Source organism: Macaca nemestrina, chromosome 16 (assembly GCF_043159975.1).
Source record: "Macaca nemestrina isolate mMacNem1 chromosome 16, mMacNem.hap1, whole genome shotgun sequence".
NCBI lineage: Eukaryota > Metazoa > Chordata > Mammalia > Primates > Cercopithecidae > Macaca > Macaca nemestrina.
Genome location: NC_092140.1, coordinates 87,831,240 through 87,849,352, shown reverse-complemented (window position 1 = coordinate 87,849,352; position 18,113 = coordinate 87,831,240). Strand labels below are relative to the sequence as shown.

Genomic DNA, 18,113 nt, shown 5'->3' with positions numbered 1-18,113 from the left:
GAAGATGGCCATGTTGTCCCTGTGTCTCTTCACATCATGTTCCCTGTATGTGTCTCTGTCTAATTTTCCTCTTTTTATGAAACACCAGTCATATTGGATTAGAGCCCACCCTAAAGACCTCACTGTAACTTAATTACGTCTGTCAAGACCCAACTTACCAATAAGGTCACATCCTCAGGTGTTGGGGTTGGGATTTCAACATATGAATTTAAGGGGGACACAGTCCAACTCATACAAATACCCTAACTGACCACACCTTTCTCCTCCTGATGATTCTGATAGAATTAGACAGTCTCAGAATAAAACTTTTATTCTTTCTCTCAAACCTGAAAGAAAAAAAAAGTGATATCATCAGTATCTTGATTGTGCCTCAAGAATTCCCCTCACGGCAGATGGGTGGAACCACGTGGAACTGCATAGACTCCTGAGTGTCAGTGATCTTTCCCCACTTCACAGCACAGGACACTTTCTGTCATCTCCTTCCCCTAGACACTCATACAGTTTCTCTGATAATGTGCCAAAAATGCTGTTCTGGGACAACTCTCTGCTGAACACATGGCACATCATCACAAGGGAATTCTGAACACTCTTCAATCATGAGGATTTCAACCGTGCTTGGAGGAGTCTTACCTATTGTCAATGAGGCCTATACGCAATTAACCTAGCATAGGTGTCACCTAAAAATCACACACACACACACACACACACACACACACACACAGTCAACTTTCCCACATGATCTGAGTAAATTATGCTTATAATTATCTGCACAATATTTAGTGTTCTTCATATCAGGAAATTCTGAAAGCCTCATGACTAAGAAACATGTAGATACAAATATCTAAGGTTTGTGGTTTTATCTACTTTTTAGCATTTCATTGCATACCCTTCCTTTACCAAACAGGCAGAGCAAAATGTCAAAGGTAAGGAAATCAAAACTCTTAAGTGATTTGCTCAAGGTCAAAACATTGGCAAGTGACTGAATGGAGACAGAATCCAGTTCTTCTCACTTATTTTCCATTATTCTTTCCACTAAACCACATCTTCTGAAATGCCAGTTTCCACAAGGAAATTTCCGTTCACTTTGATCCTTTGTTTTTGCAGTGCCTAAGATGCAATTCAAAGAACGAACATATACTGGCAGCGAAAGTGATGGGCAGATAGTTACAATGATCCATAGGAGCGGGGATGTCCAGTACAGATCTTCAGTGAGATGCTACACCCGGCAGGGGTCTGCACAGGTGATGATGGACTTTGAAGAACGCCCAAACACTGACATCTCCATCATCACATTCCTCCCTGGTAAGCTTGAGCTTAAACTTTTTTCGTGAAATTTGAAGAAGCTGAATTTTTACTCAGAAATAGGTATCAGGGAAATACAAGTTCCTTGATATCAACAAGCGTATGGCATGGTTTTATGTGCACTAAATGAGGAAAGTGAAATCAATTTTTAACAGGTTGAATGAATGCCCTTAATTTTTAACAGGTTGAATGAATGCCCTTTTTGTATCTGCATTAACTTATTGATTCCCAGTGATGTGATATATGGTTTCTTCAAAACTTATTCAGTGGACAAACGCATATGAAATGTACAGATTTTACAATGCTAGGAATTAAACTTAGCTCAATGATTTGTTTAGTAAGTCAGAAGTTAATAATACTACAAACTGGTGTTGAGGTCAGATTAACAATGATCAACCAGTACAAGGCTGCTAATCTTGCTTTCTGAATGTAATGCTAAAAATTCATAAACAAAAGTGGCATTTGTGCTGTTTCCTTTGTTTTCTAAGATGAGTGGCAGAGCTTAAAGACAGAAAGCAAAGAAATTCCCCATACATATAAGGGCTGGTCATTGCATATACTTAAATATGTATTCACTGATTCAGCAAATATCTACTGAAGGCTTATTACTTGCCAAACACTATTTGTTGCACTGAGATGGCGGGAAAAATCCACATTCTTGCCCTTATGGTGCTCACATTCTAGTTGTAGATACATTCCTATGGGACGTGATTGACCTGCTGACACTGTTGTTCCAGGTGAGACTGAAAAGCCTTGCATCCTTGAGCTGATGGACGACGTGCTCTATGAGGAGGTGGAGGAACTCCGCCTGGTACTCGGCACTCCACAAAGCAACTCTCCCTTTGGGGCTGCAGTTGGTGAACAAAACGAAACTCTCGTAAGGATCCGAGATGATGCTGATAGTAAGAAATCTTTTTTTGTGTTCAACTGTAAATTGGGAACTAAAATCCATCCAAGTCAAGGTTTTAAGTGACTCAGAAAAATCCCCCCGCCTCCTCTACTTTCAGACTAGGATTTTTAATCTGTTGAGAAATAGCAAAAAGACAAACAAATGGGGAACAAAATAAACAATTAAAACTGATCATTTTGACGCTGGAGAATATGGCTTACATCCAAACACTAATTCCCAAACATCCATGCCGGCCCTCTACTCTATACACACCCTTGGGTACAGGGGGACCAACAGTTTCCTCCCTTCCCCCGCCACCTTCTGGCCTGCTCATGTGTAATTTATGGCACATAGACAGCTGGCAGCACATGCTCTCTGGGGGCTGGTTAAATCCCAGGAAGGAGTTGGACAACATATGCCAGCTTTTCCTTCCACACACATCACTAATTTTGAGTGAGGGGACAGAGAGAAACCAGGAGCGTAAGAGTCCTTAAGCCCCTCCCACATGGAAACTAACATTAGAAATGGAGGAAAAGCATTCCCCTTACTAATAATGTCATTTGTCTGTGTTTCCCGCAATTTTAGAGACTGTTATTAAATTTGGAGAAACCAAATTTAGTGTCACTGAACCCAAAGAACCTGGAGAGTCGGTGGTTATAAGAATTCCAGTGATTCGCCAAGGAGACACTTCGAAGGTTTCCATTGTGAGAGTCCACACCAAGGATGGCTCAGCCACCTCTGGAGAAGACTACCACCCGGTGTCAGAAGGTACGGGGCTCCCAGGGCCTGTCTCCTCATGGATGGATCATGCCAACTCTGTGTGCCAGTGCCAGTGCCCTTAAGGAAAAGAAGGGAAACATCCAATTGAAATAAAAATAGGACACTCTTTTTTGGGGGGTGTAATTTTAAGGGGTACAAGTGCAATTTTGTTACACGGTTATACTGTGTCATAGTGAAGTCTAGTCTTTTAGTATATCCGTCCCCCGAATAATGTACATTGTACCCATTAAGTAATTTCTCAGTAAGCACCCCCTGCCACTCCCCCACCCTCCCCAGGTCTTCAGTGTTTATCATTCCACACTCTATGTCCACATGTACACATTGTTTAGCTACCACTTAGAAGTGAGAACGAGCAGTATTTGACTTTCTGTTTCTGAGCTGTTTCAATTAAAATATAAACATACTCTTAAATTTCTATCGTTTAGTAAAACAAACACAATGGGATTTATTTCCAAGATTTTTTCTTTTTGACTTACAGGGTATATGTGTTAGGACTTAGGGAAATTTTGAGTAAATGTGCTAGATAACCTTCTGTTTTGAGTTGACTTTCTGTTGGTTTTACCTTCATTGTGGTTACCAGATTAAATAATAATTCCCTTATTTTTCTGTGTCATAATAACGGTGATAATAATCTCTTTTGGTTTAGAGAACACCAGCAATCTAAATCTAAACCAAAAAAGGAGCCACTTACAGATGTCTTTCATCCCTCTCTTTTTGCAAATGTTGAGCCATGTCACCATCTTTTTTTTTTTTCTTTTTGTTTGGAGACAGAGTCTCACTCTGTTGGCCAGGCTAGTGTGCAGTGGCATATTTGCAGCTCACTGCTATCTTCATGTCTTAGGTTCAAGCGATCCTCCCACCTTAGCCTCCCAAGAAGCTGGGACTACAGGCATGTGCCACCATGCCCAGCTAATTTTTTTGTATTTTTGGTAGAGATGGGGTTTTACCATGTTGGCCAGGCTGGCCTCAAACTCCTAGTCTCAAGTGATCTGCCCACCTTGGCCTCCCAAAGTGCTTGGATTGAAGGCGTGAACCACCAAACTCGGCCTGCCATTTACTTTTATCAGTAATTAAAACAAATCAGTTCTAGCTGGGCACGTTGGCTCACACCTGTAATCCCAGCACTTTGGGAGGCTGAGGAGGGTGGATCTCCTGAGGTCAGGAGTTCAAGACCAACCTGACCAACATGACGAAACCCTGTTTCTACTAAAAATACAAAAATTAGCTGGGTGTGGTGGTGCCTGTAATCCCAGCTACTTGGGAGCCTGAGGCAGGATAATGGCTTGAACCTGGGAGGCGGAGACTGTAGTGAGCTGAGATCACACCATTGCACTCCAGCCTGAGAGACAAGAGCAAAACTCCGTCTCAGAAAACAAACAAACAAAAAACTCAGTTCTTCTCTCTCAGTTGCTCTCTCTCTGAATTATTTGCTTAGCAAATAAAAGTAACTTTATGTCAAAAATTACATTTATGAATTATTTGGAGTCTAAGTATTCACTGTGTTTTCTACTTTCCCACCTCTCCCTATCAAGAGTCATTCGTTCTTGATGATCTTAGCCCTTCAGGCGTTCATCTTTATCTAATTTACAAACAAAGCTGAGAAAACAACTGATAGGTATCCCTGAATCAGTAACAAAGTTAGTGAGGCAATATAAAAAATGGTGTCTTCTACAGAGGAGCTTGTATCAAATTGTAACCATTATATGGAAAGAATATACAAGCTTCAAAGTTATCCCCAGATTATTCTCTATGTAAAACATAATATATATTTGAAATAAGTCACACATAATCCCAGAGAAGAGAAAACAAAACTGATTAGCTACTGAATTATAAAATATAAAATGTATTTCTATAATGAGCAGATTTTACATGAAAGAAGAATCTTCTAAATATTGATAATATGATCTTTAACAAAAAATGTTTTTCTTGAAAGTAAAATGATTCCTTTTGCTAAACAGAAACAAAATTATAGCTATGTAGTAAACTGAAAAGTAAAGTCAGAAAAAAGTTAAAATATTAAATAAACCTGTTGGTCTCTTTTATCCAATAAATGTCAACATGTGTTTTATAATGTTTATACTAAAAATTTAAGGAATATTTTTCTGAAACGTTTTCTAATTTCTCCTGTAAAGGTTCAAACTGAAGTGAGTTCTTTGCAAAAAACAGAAAAAAATTAGATATAGGACAAAAGTTGAAATTTTTTGTGTACTAAAATAGTCTAAAGTGACAGAAGAAGATAAATGTGAGTGAGAAAACTTGCCCACCATCCAGCAAGTATACTATCAGAAAACAATAACAGATATTTAAAATAAATGTTTAATTTTTTAAATTCTAAGAAATTTGGTTTGTATAACTCAAGGCATTACAAAACCTTGAATGTTTACACATCTAAGATAAGCAATGAAAACGAGTAAAGCAAGGAAAATATGAGAGAAAATGGAGTGATTGTAATGTGATTAAGCTAGCAAGCCCATTCCTTGCCGAGAAAAGCCTGTATTATCTCCGCCTAGTGGTCATAGTCTCCTGCCATGCAGGAAGGTGCCAAAAAAACACAAAAATCTCTGTTTTCCTATGAAATTCCCAGATATTTAAATGTTAGAAACCAATTTTTTAATGTCACATCATACAGGTCAAATCAAGCAAATGATTAGCTATTTTCTTCTCTGGAACAAGAACTGTAAGTTCTCTCAGGGTATAAGAAATCTGGGACTGATGGGCTCAAATAATATGTGAAGGCTAGTAGAAATAATTGCTGTATCTAGAAACAGAGAACTAATGTTACAAAGAAAAAGAAAATTATTTAAAGATAAAGGGAAGAAAATTGCTCCTCATACCTGATAATTTAAAAATTGAAGCAGGAAAAAGAAAATGCACTGGTAATTCATTTTCTTCTTCCAGACGCTAAAGGATTTGTAATTTAGAATTATAATAACTGAACTGCAGCTACATCGGAAACTGGCATCTGTTGACTCTTCTAATTGGGATAATTATACTTTATAAGCTTTATATTTTCTCTTTTGAAACAGTATCTCAAAAGGTATAGTAAAACCAACAAAGTAGTTTATCCATGCTTTACAGTATGATCAACTGCTTAATTATGACTTCAATAAAATCTGATAATTTTCATGATTTTTAGTAATTTTGAAATGAGTGGTTAAGAAAATTATTCTGATTTTTTTTAGGATTCTAGATTTAACTTTCATGACAATGAAGCAATTCTTTCTTAGTGAGAAAGGACAGGGTGAAGGGAAAACAATCACTAGCATTTATCTAAAATGACTTGTCTACGTTTCCCTGAAAACACAAAGAAGTTTTTTTGAAATATAATTTGATATTGTATAAAAAACTCAACAGTTATTTATCTGGCTCTTCTACATATATACATAATGTAAATCCCATTCACACTCTATTATACCTGTGATCATATTCATTTGTCTTGAGTCCTATTGGTTTAGAAATTCTGGAGAATAAGATGTTAATTTTTCTGATTATGTCCCAATATTAGAACTACTGATTGTCCCTCCCATAATTCAGCATATTTTCAAACTGTGGGCCAAAAACCAATGTCTTATTATTAAAATTTTCCTTCAGATAAAATAGGCATTCACAGCAACCTGGATGGAACTGGAGACCGTTATTCTAAGTGAAGTAACTCAGCAATGGAAAACCAATCATTGTATATTCTCACTCATAAGTGAGAGCTAAGCTATGAGGATGCAAAGGCATAACAATGATATAATGAACCTTTGGGACTCCAGGGAAAGGGTGGGAGGGAGGTGAGGGGTACAAGACTGCAAATTGGGTACAGTGTATACTGCTCGAGTGATGGGTGAGACAAAATCTCAGAAATCACCACTCAAGAACTTATTCACGCAACCAAACACGACCTGTTCCCCCAAAATCCTATGGAAGTAAAAAAATTGAAAAATTAAAGTCTTGGGAAACAAGAAAATATTAAAGTAAAATGCATAGAGTAAGAATTAGTGATGTTTGTTAAACATTTGATTTCATTTCACACACACACCCAAAAATACTGGACCACAGTGTAAAATGTATTTCTCATTGCAGGCCACAGACCCCCCAAAAAAAAAAAGACTTGATAGAAAATTTCTAATATTCACATGCAAACGATTTAAATCTGTGATTTTGCATTTGTAGAAATTGAGTTTAAGGAAGGGGAAACCCAGCATGTGGTTGAAATCGAAGTTATCTTTGATGGAGTGAGAGAGATGAGAGAAGCCTTCACTGTTCACCTAAAACCTGATGAAAATATGATAGCAGAGACTCAGGTAAGTAATGTAATGTGTATGTAAATTCATGGCCAGCAGTTTGTCAGAGAAAATGCATAAAAGCAATCACATAGTGTACAATAAAATGAGGAGACTTTGTACAAGCCTTACATGAAAGAGATATGCATAACCTTTTTTACCACCTAAATATGTTTTCTTCTGATTAGATCATAGTCAAGAAATTCCTATCTTTTTCTTTGAAAAATGTGTGTTGAAACTCAAGGACTGAAGTCACTGAGCTCCAAACCAGCGCACTTCCCTTCCCCATGTCAGTCTGTAACAATTGATTGACCTTGGGATTAACCATCAGAGAGAAAGTAGCATCTCAGAGTAAAGAGGGAACTATTAATTCAGTGCCACAACTCATAAAACATATTCAAACCCACAAAGCAGTTTGCTAACCCTCCAAATCAAGATCTGTTACCCCTGGCTTTATCAGAATTTGATGTCCACAGCCTCATGATCAAAATGTTTCAGTCCTAAATCTTGTTGTCTATACTTACTTAATTTATATTGTCTCATTAACCAGATTTTCCTCAAAATAAACATAATACCACAGAATGTTGACCTTTACATGGGAAATAATTTTTAAAACTACATGTCTTTTTGGAATGTATTAATTTTTTATGTCTTTGCTTAAATTTACTGTATTACTTTTTTCTTTCACTTTAGTATGAGTTCAAGCTGGGAAACTTTTTTCTTTAAATTTTTTTTTATCATTTTGTAATCATGACTGCTTGATGGTTTTTCTACTACAGTGCCTTGCTTTTTATCAAGTTATTTAAAATTCAAGTATGGGCAATCTTTATCAAATATAGTTTTGTGTCTTCATCACATAAGATGAATCTTTTATTATTACTTTTATGTAGTAGCGTATGAAATTCTTTTGGGTAAAAAGAATATTCACTCAAGTTACTTCCAGTGATGAAAGCTTCTTTCAAAAATATACATGTAAAGATAGTTTGGGAAACTATGCTATGTAGTCAGATATTGGAAGGTTATTTGGGAGCCAGGGCAAGTTCACAACAAGGTATTCTTGTCACCTTGCCCAGCAGCAGATGTTCATAGATTCCTCGTCTGTCTGGAACTCAAATTCTCCCCTGCCTGGGTTTCAGGCGGTGCCTTCTGTCCTTGACTGCTTTAAAGAATTTCTTATTACTGGCATCTGCTTCATCCAGGCTCACACTATCCCATGACCTCTCTGATCATCCTTCCTTCAGAATGTCCTCCAGCTCTACTCCCACTGTCAAAGAATTGACTCCTTCATGAAATTTCCCTTCACAACCCCAAGACAGGTTTAGCTACTGTCATCACAACTGGAGAAAAGAAAAATTAGAGCCCAAACACCTCGTGGGCCTCTGGCCAACCTTTGGATTGACTGCCCTGGGCTCAGCTGCCCTCCCTGGAACCATAAGATGTGAACAAGGTGCCAAGGTCTTGTGCATCAGGCCACTTAGGGCCAGTTGCTCTCCAGGGGCTCTGAGTATGACAATTTGCATCATAATGAGGCCATGGGTTTGCCAGGGATTATGAGTATTGTCCTGTATGGTAGAAGCATCAAAAGTTTAATATTTCACTAATCAGTGATAATTATCTTTTCCTTCTAGGTGACCAAAGCCATTGTGTATATAGAAGAAATGAGCAGTATGGCAGATGTCACTTTTCCTTCTGTCCCTCAAATTGTGTCCCTGTTGATGTATGATGACACTTCTAAAGCTAAGGAGAGTGCTGGACCCGTGTCGGGCTATCCTGTCATCTGTATCACAGTGAGTAGGCGATTCACAAAATTGAGGAAAATTGTGAGATAATTATTTCAAATAATTATAAAGTGTAATCAATATAGCATCGGCTTTGTTATGAAGAAATGAAAGTAGAAAAATACTACATGGTTTAAGCCTTGAACTTTGCAGATGTAACACTAATCAAATAAAGCTCCCATTTTTCTTTCTTCACCCAGCAAAGTTTCATTAACTGGTGTGTACATAGTGTGTTATCTCAGTCTGTCACCAATAGAAAAATAAATAAGATATGAGGTCTGCATTCAAGATATTTATAGATGAAGAAAAGAATATAGGAATTGGTAACTCTAATATAAGGCAAGATATAACCACTATCATGAAAATGATACAAATTGGAGGTCAGAGCTGCAGCTCCATATATGAGGGGAGATTTGGGATGGTCAGGTGGAATTCTGATCATTTAGGATGCAAGTCTGATAAGGGAAGGTCATTCTAGGAAGAAGGGATTGCAACATGAGCTACAGTTAGAAACAGATAGCATAAGAAATAGCAAATTATCACTACTTCTAAAATTTACCTTTTCTTGACTCTAAATTATAAGCTCCTTGTGAGCTAAAATTATGACTTACTTATTTTTATATCACAATAGCACTTCTATAATCACTTATATATAAAAGGTACACAATGCATGTTAATTGAGTCAACAAGGCAGAGATAAGTTGGTGTCAAAGGATAGGGAGTTTTCAATGTCATATTAAGAAATTTGGACTTCATTTGTTGGGTAGCGAAGAGTTCTTACGCAGAAGAATGATCAGAGGGGTTAAGCTGGCAGGTTAACAGGGCAGTCGTGTGTCAGCGGAGTGGAAGAAAAGACCCTGAATTAGACAGAGAAGTGCTGCTGGGAATGGAAAGGAAGGCATCAACTTAAGCAATATTGCAAAAGAATAATCAGCCGAGTTCCTGACTCACTGGATAAGGGGGGTAAGATGAGAGACAGGAAGGGAGGGAGGAAAAAAGAGAGAATAAGGTTAATTGGCAAACCTGATAATTCAAGAGATTATGGCATAAATAAAAATTTTACACGTATTAAGTTAGAAATAGAGACATCCAATAAGCTGTTTGAAATGCAAGATTAGCATTTATAAACGCTATCATGGCTGGGAATCAAAATTCGGAAGTTGTATGAACAGCATGTGGAAACTGGGGAAATCCGCAGTGAAAACTCGATGACAGAGAACGGGAGAAGAATGTGTTCCACACTGTTCTACACTCTGTTCCTAACACAGTCATTTGTTTTCCACAGGCTTGCAACCCCAAATATTCAGACTACGATAAAACAGGCTCTATCTGTGCAAGTGAGAACATCAATGACACTTTGACCCGGTACCGGTGGCTGACTAGTGCACCTGCGGGCCCTGATGGTGTGACCAGCCCGATGAGAGAAGTGGACTTCGACACCTTTTTTACATCATCCAAGATGGTCACGCTGGACTCTATATACTTTCAGCCTGGCTCCCGGGTGCAGTGCGCTGCTCGTGCTGTGAACACCAACGGGGATGAAGGCCTGGAGCTCATGAGCCCTATTGTAACCATCAGCAGAGAAGAAGGTCAGTCATTACCATTTTCCCCTGAAGATCACTGGAATACTGTGGAATATTACAAATGTCAACTTTCTGGTTATTAAGACTTCCAAATGTCCCACATATTCCGTGTATTTTGTATGTAGTTAAAAGTTAAAATCCATTTTTACAAAATTATGTATTACAAAACAAAATATTCATTCCACCTTTAAGTACCTATTATATGCCAGACACAATGCTTTGTGCCGGCAATAAAATAAAGAAGACAGGATCCCCGCTTTTGAGGATTTCTTGGTCCAGTTGAAGATGCAGACACATTTTAGTCTAGACAGGGCACAGGAATGCACAGGTAGAAGTGATTAGTTTTACCCCGAGTGGGTCAGGAAAGGCTCATCAAAGAGGGGAGGCTCAAGCTGAATCTGGAAAGAGTAGAGGAAACCAAGCATGAGCAACAACTCATAAAAACAAGAAAGAATGTGAGATATTCTGGGAATGGCAAGCAGAGAAATGGGGAAGCTTCCGAGAGGGAGAGGAGGAAAAAGCAGGAGACAAGGCAAAATGGTGTACAAGGCTCAGATCTGAACAGAGCTCATGCCGTGCAGGGAGCTCAGCTGGTTGTTGGGTGAGTAGGATTTTGCTGGGGACGGGAGATAAAGGGCAATCCAGGTAGAAGGGTATGTGCAAATGAACACCGTGGTATTACAAGAGAGACTGTATTTAAGGCTGGAGCAAAGGCACATTGGGGATGGAGAATAGGATGTGGCTGGGGACGACATTGGAAAGACAGGAAATCCACTGTATAAATAAATCCTTCACTGCAGACTATTTTTTTAATGAGATTTTTCTTAAAAACGGTTGCATATATATGATTCTATTTCTAAATCATCCATTTGCATACTGCATTCAAAAGTAAATTTGCTGCAGAAAGAGAGGTCATATGTCCCATCTGCGACTACTGTATATTCAGGATCAAATATTTAAATAATGCCTTAAAATGATTCTCTCTTTTCATAAATCAGACAGCCTCTATGCTGGGGCCTGCCTCTGATTTCATTGCTATCCTAGTAAATATTTGTCTATTTTCTCTGTTTTATACTAATAGATAAGCAATTGTATCTTTCCAAGTTCTCTTCAAATTATAATTCAGCATCTTGGTCCCTTTCATGATGTTCAAATAAAAAACCCACTGTTTTCTTAAAGGAAATGCTGGAGAAAGAGTTTCATGTCGAAATTCTTGAAGGTCACTGGGAAATATGAGAGAGAAAGAGAGATGAATATAAAATGGAGTATAATGTATAATACACGTACTGTAAAAAATTACATATATAGAGAAAACTCTACTGTTCACAGTTTGCTCTCTGATTTTTAAGGAGACTTTAGTTTTTGTTTCTAAAATGAGCAGTTTTAGTTTTGTTCACTTATAAGTAATGTAAACATAACTAATGATAAGTATATTATTCTACAGTAAAAGTAAAATTTACTTGGTTTAACTACATTTACTTTTATCCTACTGACTTTCAATCATTTTTATTGTATCTGTTGATACTTTATATTTAAATGGTTTTGTGAATATGACCAGGACTTAGAATAACCAGCACACATTAAGTTACATTGAATGGTAACTATTTTTTCTCAAAGTTTGAACAATCCCTAAATTGTCAAGTGGCCACTAAACTGTCTGCTGTGATTACTTCTCACCCTGTGGCCTTCTAATTTCTTATGACGTGATGTAAACTCTTAGCCATGCCCTACTCCACAGAGAAGTTTAAAGTACATAGAAAAATAATAGCTCCTATTTTTAAAACATTCTTTAGGTATTATTGATTACCTTCTTTTCGCATAAATATGGTTTTTTTTTTTCAAGGTCTTTGTCAGCCCCATGTACCTGGGGTAGTTGGGGCAGAGCCGTTCTCAGCTAAATTGCGCTACACAGGCGCTGAGGACCCAGACTACACAAGCCTTATCAAGCTCACTGTCACAATGCCACACATAGATGGTAGGTGACCTGGGTAAGCAAATCTGTGGAATTGTTTCGGACTCCTCATTACCTGGTGCATTTTCCTTCATTTTCTAAATAACCAAGCTTCAACAAATGTTCACTTTGCAACTTGAGCTTCAAGTCCTTCTGCTTCTTTCAACTTTTTTAGCTTTGTTCTACACAGTTTTTATAACTATGGCAATGTAAGCGTTCTTTAAAATTAGATAGATGTAATACATATCCAGACATGATAAAACAAAACTGGTACGTAGTCTAGCTTTTATGAAAGAGTACAAATGCATCTTCAATTGTAAACTTGAAGTTACAGTAAAATATTTGATATCTTAGTGCCTACCTTCAACATGTGTTGCAATTTTATAGCTGGAGTTTTATGTCTCTCTCAATATTTATCATGTAACTAAGACATTTCCTAGATATGTAAATACAATTTAAAAATGAAACTAACAGGTATTATATATTGTGTTTATTTTCTCTGGCTAGGGAGCTGTGACCAGAATGTGTGTATCAATAACTTTATCATACTTCATGAATATTTTACCATGTGCAGAAGGCATTTTCATGTTATTTTCCACTCAATTCACTTTACACTTGTAGCAAATTGTTCATATTAATTTTATTACTTGGTATGTTAGTTATATTTTATGTAGCTAAGGGAGAGGAAATATGATTAGGAGCTGCAAGGTAGAATCTATTCCCCCAGAACAAGAACATCTGCTATGTCTGCCTATCACAACCTGAGATTTTTCTGGGGATTGGAAGGGCAGGTGGTCAATAATCTGCATTCCTTCCTTTACAGCACAATGTTGGTCCCTGAACCACCCAATCTCTAGGTCCATGTGGAGGTGTGACTTGAGCTGCAAAGGGCTGAGTAGGGACCCATCAGGGAAACACAGACCAGTAAGAGTTATTTCCTAAAAGAAAGAGTGGTCTCTTCTACCACTCCTAGGACTTGGCTTTGCATTTTCTGAATGCAGTGTTCAATGTTCAGTAGCCACAGCTCTGCCAGAAGTGTGTTCTGTTGAGGCTGACCACTTCTTCTGTGGGGCCGGAGTTTTGCTCCGAGTGAATCTGAGAGGAACAGGTGGGAAAGGCTCAAAGAGAAGAACTGGTTCATAGTCTTTTGCTGTATTGCTCATTCCAGGGCTCTGCACACTATGGCCTGTGGCCACATACAGTCTGCTCCCTGTTTTCACATGGTCTGCAAGCTAGGAATATATTTTATATTTTTAAATGTTTGGGGGAAAAAAGGAAAAACAAGAAGTCTACTTTTGAAACATAAAGATGGTATGAAATTCGAATCCATGGCCCGTAATAAAGTTTTATTGCACACAGTTAGGTTTTTTCCTTCACATGGTAGTGGCTTTCACTCTGATGGCAGCACTGAACAGTCAACAGAGACCTCAGGGACCACAATGCTAAAATATTTACTATTTGACCCTTTACAGAACAAATTTTCAGTCTTTAGCCTGTACTTATATAATGGTGGTAGTTTTCAACCTTTTTTTTTTTTTTTTTTTTTTTTGAGACAGAGTCTCACTCTGTTACCCAGGCTAGAGTGCAGTAGCATGACCTCAGCTCACTGCAGCCTCCACCTCTTGGGTTCAAGCGATTCTCGTGCCTCAGTCTCCTGAGTAGCTGGAATTACAGGCGTGCATCACCATGCCTGGCTAATTTTTGTATTTTGAGTAGAGATGGGGTTTCGTCATGTTGGTCAGGCTGGTCTCGAACTCCTGAACTCAAGTGATCCGCCCGCCTTGGCCTCCCAAAGTGCTGGGATTACAGACGTGAGCCCCCATGCATGGCCAGTTTTCAACATGATCCAGGACATCTTAGAAATTATTGAAGATCTCAAAGAGATTTTGTTTATGTGGGTGATATCTATAAATATTTATTGGATTTTAAATTAAAACTGAGGAATTGTTAAATATTTATTCACTTATTTAAAAATAACAAAAAGAAATACATTACATATTAACATGAAATACATCCTTTAAAAAAACTGTGTTATAAAAAAAATAATGAGTGGTACTTTTATATTCTTGAAGATATCATTAATGTCTGACTTAATAGAAGATAACTGGATTCTCTGCCTCTGCATTCAATCTGTTGCAATTTATCATATCTTGTAGTCTCCGAAAAACCGCACTTGTGAGAGAATATGAGTGGCAAAGTCGCATAATAACTTAGTATCATTATGAAAATAGCTTTTAAGTCGTGGATCTCTTGAAATTTTTCCTGGGGAACCCCAGGGTTCTTAGTATACCACTTTTTTTATTTTTTTGTTTTTTGTGGGGGTTTTTTTGAGATGGAGTTTCACTCTTGCTGTCCAGGCTGGAGTTCAGTAGTACGATCTCAGCTCACTGCAACCTCCGCCTTCCAGGTTCAAGCAATTCTCCTGCCTCGGCCTCCCAAGTAGCTGGGATTACAGGCACCCACCACCACACCCAGCTATTGTAATTTTGGTAGAGACAGGGTTTCATCATGTTGGCCAGGCTGGTCTTGAACTCCTGACCTCAGGTGATCCATCTACCTCGACCTCCCAAAGTGCTGGGATTGCAGGTGTGAGCCACATCACTGGGCCTAGACACCACTGTGGTCATCACTGCTGGATGGTATTTTATGACAGTTGTTTTCTCAAGAGATAAAGAAGTTTTAAAGTGTTCAAAGTTCTTGGCTACCTGAAAGAATGTTAACAGTGATTTCGATTTACCATAGGCATGCTCCCTGTGATCTCCACTAGAGAGCTTTCCAACTTTGAGCTCACCCTCAGCCCTGACGGCACAAGAGTTGGAAACCACAAGTGCTCCAACCTCCTGGATTATACTGAAGTGAAGACTCATTATGGTTTCTTGACTGATGCTACCAAAAATCCGGAAATAATTGGAGAGACATATCCTTACCAGTACAGCTTGTCTATCAGAGGTTCCAATACCTTACGCTTCTACCGGAACCTGAACCTAGAGGCCTGTTTATGGGAGTTCGTTAGCTACTATGACATGTCAGAACTCCTTGCTGACTGTGGTGGCACCATTGGAACGGATGGACAGGTACAGATTTATAACACCTGAGTTTGGTCACTGGACAAACCAATTGGTTTGTTTTGTCACATAGATTTGTACTAAGTCCCAACTCCAGTTTTCCATCTTGGTGGTGTAGGTCATTACTGACAACAGGGGACCGCCAACTGACATGGTGTCAAAATCCATGTCTATTTCTGAACAATGGACCAGAATATATGTCGTTTTGGACAATGGGTTAGAGATATTATATCTATGTCAAAAGGATGCTGTATAATTATTGCCTTAAGCTCAAAATCTACTCTGATATTATAAAAATACAAATACTGACTTCTCTTCAAAGTATACACTATCTGTTTTTTGTGTTTATGTGTAGATGCCTGTGATGTTGTATCATGAGCCACCTAAAGTGAGGTTTTGCAATCCTGGGAGTCAGTCTAATTTTTCTCCCTCTTTTCTAACTTTCTTCTTCTCTTACTTTTATAAAATTTTCTCTTCTTCTAGCCTCCTTTTTCACTCTCCTTTCTTTTCTTTCTGCTTTTCTCCTCTTTCTCGCTTTTTGATTCATTTATCTATTATTAACATAGTCGAAAGTGTTTTTATTAAAAGCTTGTTTTTATTTTCACTCTACAGTTACTGATTCTTCTTCATACTACACAGACATTCACACAAAAAATACTCATACACACACACAATCCTCACCCCTACCCCATCATCAGCAACAAAGTTGTTAAAATGATAAGGAAGCAAGATCTTCTTCAGGGTTACAATAGAGAACCTAAAATATGTAGGGCATGATTTAAAATTGTTTTGAGTGTTTGAACTAAAAGCAATGCTGTAACTTGCCTGAACTAAACAAGGAGTTACATAAGTAGGTTTATGCATTGAAGTGTTGAATGGTATACAGACTATATAATGCCCTTCCAGATTGAGCTAAAGTGACGCTGCATTTTTTGTGCTATATTTATAAGGTGTTGAAATTTACAACAACCAGTAGCAAGGAAAAACTAGATAACTAGTATGAGGTAATCCCAGAGTAAAGCTGTGGACTTCGACAAGCTCAGCTGGTGTTGATGTTGAGTTGGACTCAGAGGTGGTAAGACATGACCATGGCCAGCTTGTCAAAAAGCAGCAATATTTAGTAACTTGCAGGGATTGCTAAAAATGCCAATAGAAATAGCAATAGAGAGGCAGTATAAGATGGTGGAATCTGGATATTAGAATCAAGCAAATGCTGACCAAAATTTGGCTCTGATATTTTCTAGTTATATGTCTTTGAGCAAGTTACTTAAACACTTATAAGTGTTTATTCTGTAGATTCCTCTTTCCTAACCTGTTTTTGCCACCTGAAAGAAACATGGAAAAATAAAGATTCAATCCACATAAGAAAAATAAAGGCTCATGTTAACAAATCTACCTTAGCCTTTTTCTTTACAGATCAGGTATCTCTAGCTCCTTCAGGTCTTCCTTTCAAAGCTGCTTCCAATCCTTTACTAAATTATTTCTATTTCCTTTCTGGTTGTTTTTCTCTCAGATTCTTGCTTACATCACAGCATCTATTGGCATAAACAAAATTGGATATAGAAATAGGATTACATTATAGTTCTCATTCCTTTTAAAATCACTTCATACACCAGGCGCGGTGGCTCACGCGTGTAATCAGAGCACTTTGGGAGGCCGAGGCCGGCGGATCACCTGAGGTCAGGTGTTCAAGAGCAGCCTGACCAACATGGAGAAACCCCGTCTCTACTAAAAAAACACACAAAAATTAGCCGGGTGTGGTGGCAGGCGCCTGTAACCCCAGCTACTCAGGAGGCTGAGGCAGGAGAATCACTTGAACCCGAGAGGTGGAGGTTGCAGTGAGCCGAGATTGCACCACTGCATTCCAGCCTAGGCTACAGAACGAGACTCTGTCAACAAAAAATAAGAAAAAAAAAAAAAAAAAACATTAGCTGGGCATGGTGGCGTATGCCTGTAATCCCAGCTGTTCAGAAGGCTGAGGAAGGAGAATAGCTTGAACCGGGAGGCAGAGGTTGTGGTGAGCCGAGATCGCGCTATTGCACTCCAGCCTGGGCAATAAGAGTGAAACTTCATCTCAAAAAATTTTTTAAAAAATTAAAAAAAAAAATCACTTCATGCTATTGAGCTTCTCTGTGGATCTCATCTAGTTCATAGTCTGTTTTTACCCTTAACAATGTTTTCTATCTTCTCCACAAAGTGGCAGCACTTCCCCATCTTTTGTACTTGTTACCCAGGTAGCCTTTCCTATCAATAACAAAAACCCTGCACTTGCCTGCCTAAGCTTTATCCTATGATATCTGTCCACTTTTTTAAGGTAGCAAGGCTGTTTTATTTTGAAGGCAAAGCATGCCCTCTACTGTGTTCATTCTTCAAATCAAATCTTACTATAAAATTTAGATTAGCTAAAGTGACTATACTTTGCTAAGTTTTTAAAATTCCAGTTCCTGTATCAAATTATTTGTGTTCAGTATTTTTTTTTCTTCCTGTGACTTCTGCC

The 18,113-nt window shown here is 38.2% G+C and overlaps 1 protein-coding gene across 2 annotated transcripts in view; it reads left to right on the top strand.

Annotated features, from left to right (window-relative positions):
- The window catches only part of LOC105491762 (FRAS1 related extracellular matrix 2), a 223,377-nt gene that overhangs the window by 143,602 nt on the left and 61,662 nt on the right, over nt 1-18,113 (top strand). For both annotated transcript variants that reach the window (XR_011614885.1, XM_071081459.1), the window contains exons 9-16: nt 1,105-1,302; nt 2,040-2,204; nt 2,777-2,959; nt 7,130-7,260; nt 8,868-9,026; nt 10,303-10,606; nt 12,444-12,575; nt 15,294-15,625. Coding sequence is in view for 1 of the 2 variants with exons in the window: in XM_071081459.1 (XP_070937560.1) it covers nt 1,105-1,302; nt 2,040-2,204; nt 2,777-2,959; nt 7,130-7,260; nt 8,868-9,026; nt 10,303-10,606; nt 12,444-12,575; nt 15,294-15,625 (1,604 nt within the window). In the remaining variant the exon portion in view is untranslated. The remainder of the gene's footprint in view (nt 1-1,104; nt 1,303-2,039; nt 2,205-2,776; nt 2,960-7,129; nt 7,261-8,867; nt 9,027-10,302; nt 10,607-12,443; nt 12,576-15,293; nt 15,626-18,113) is intronic.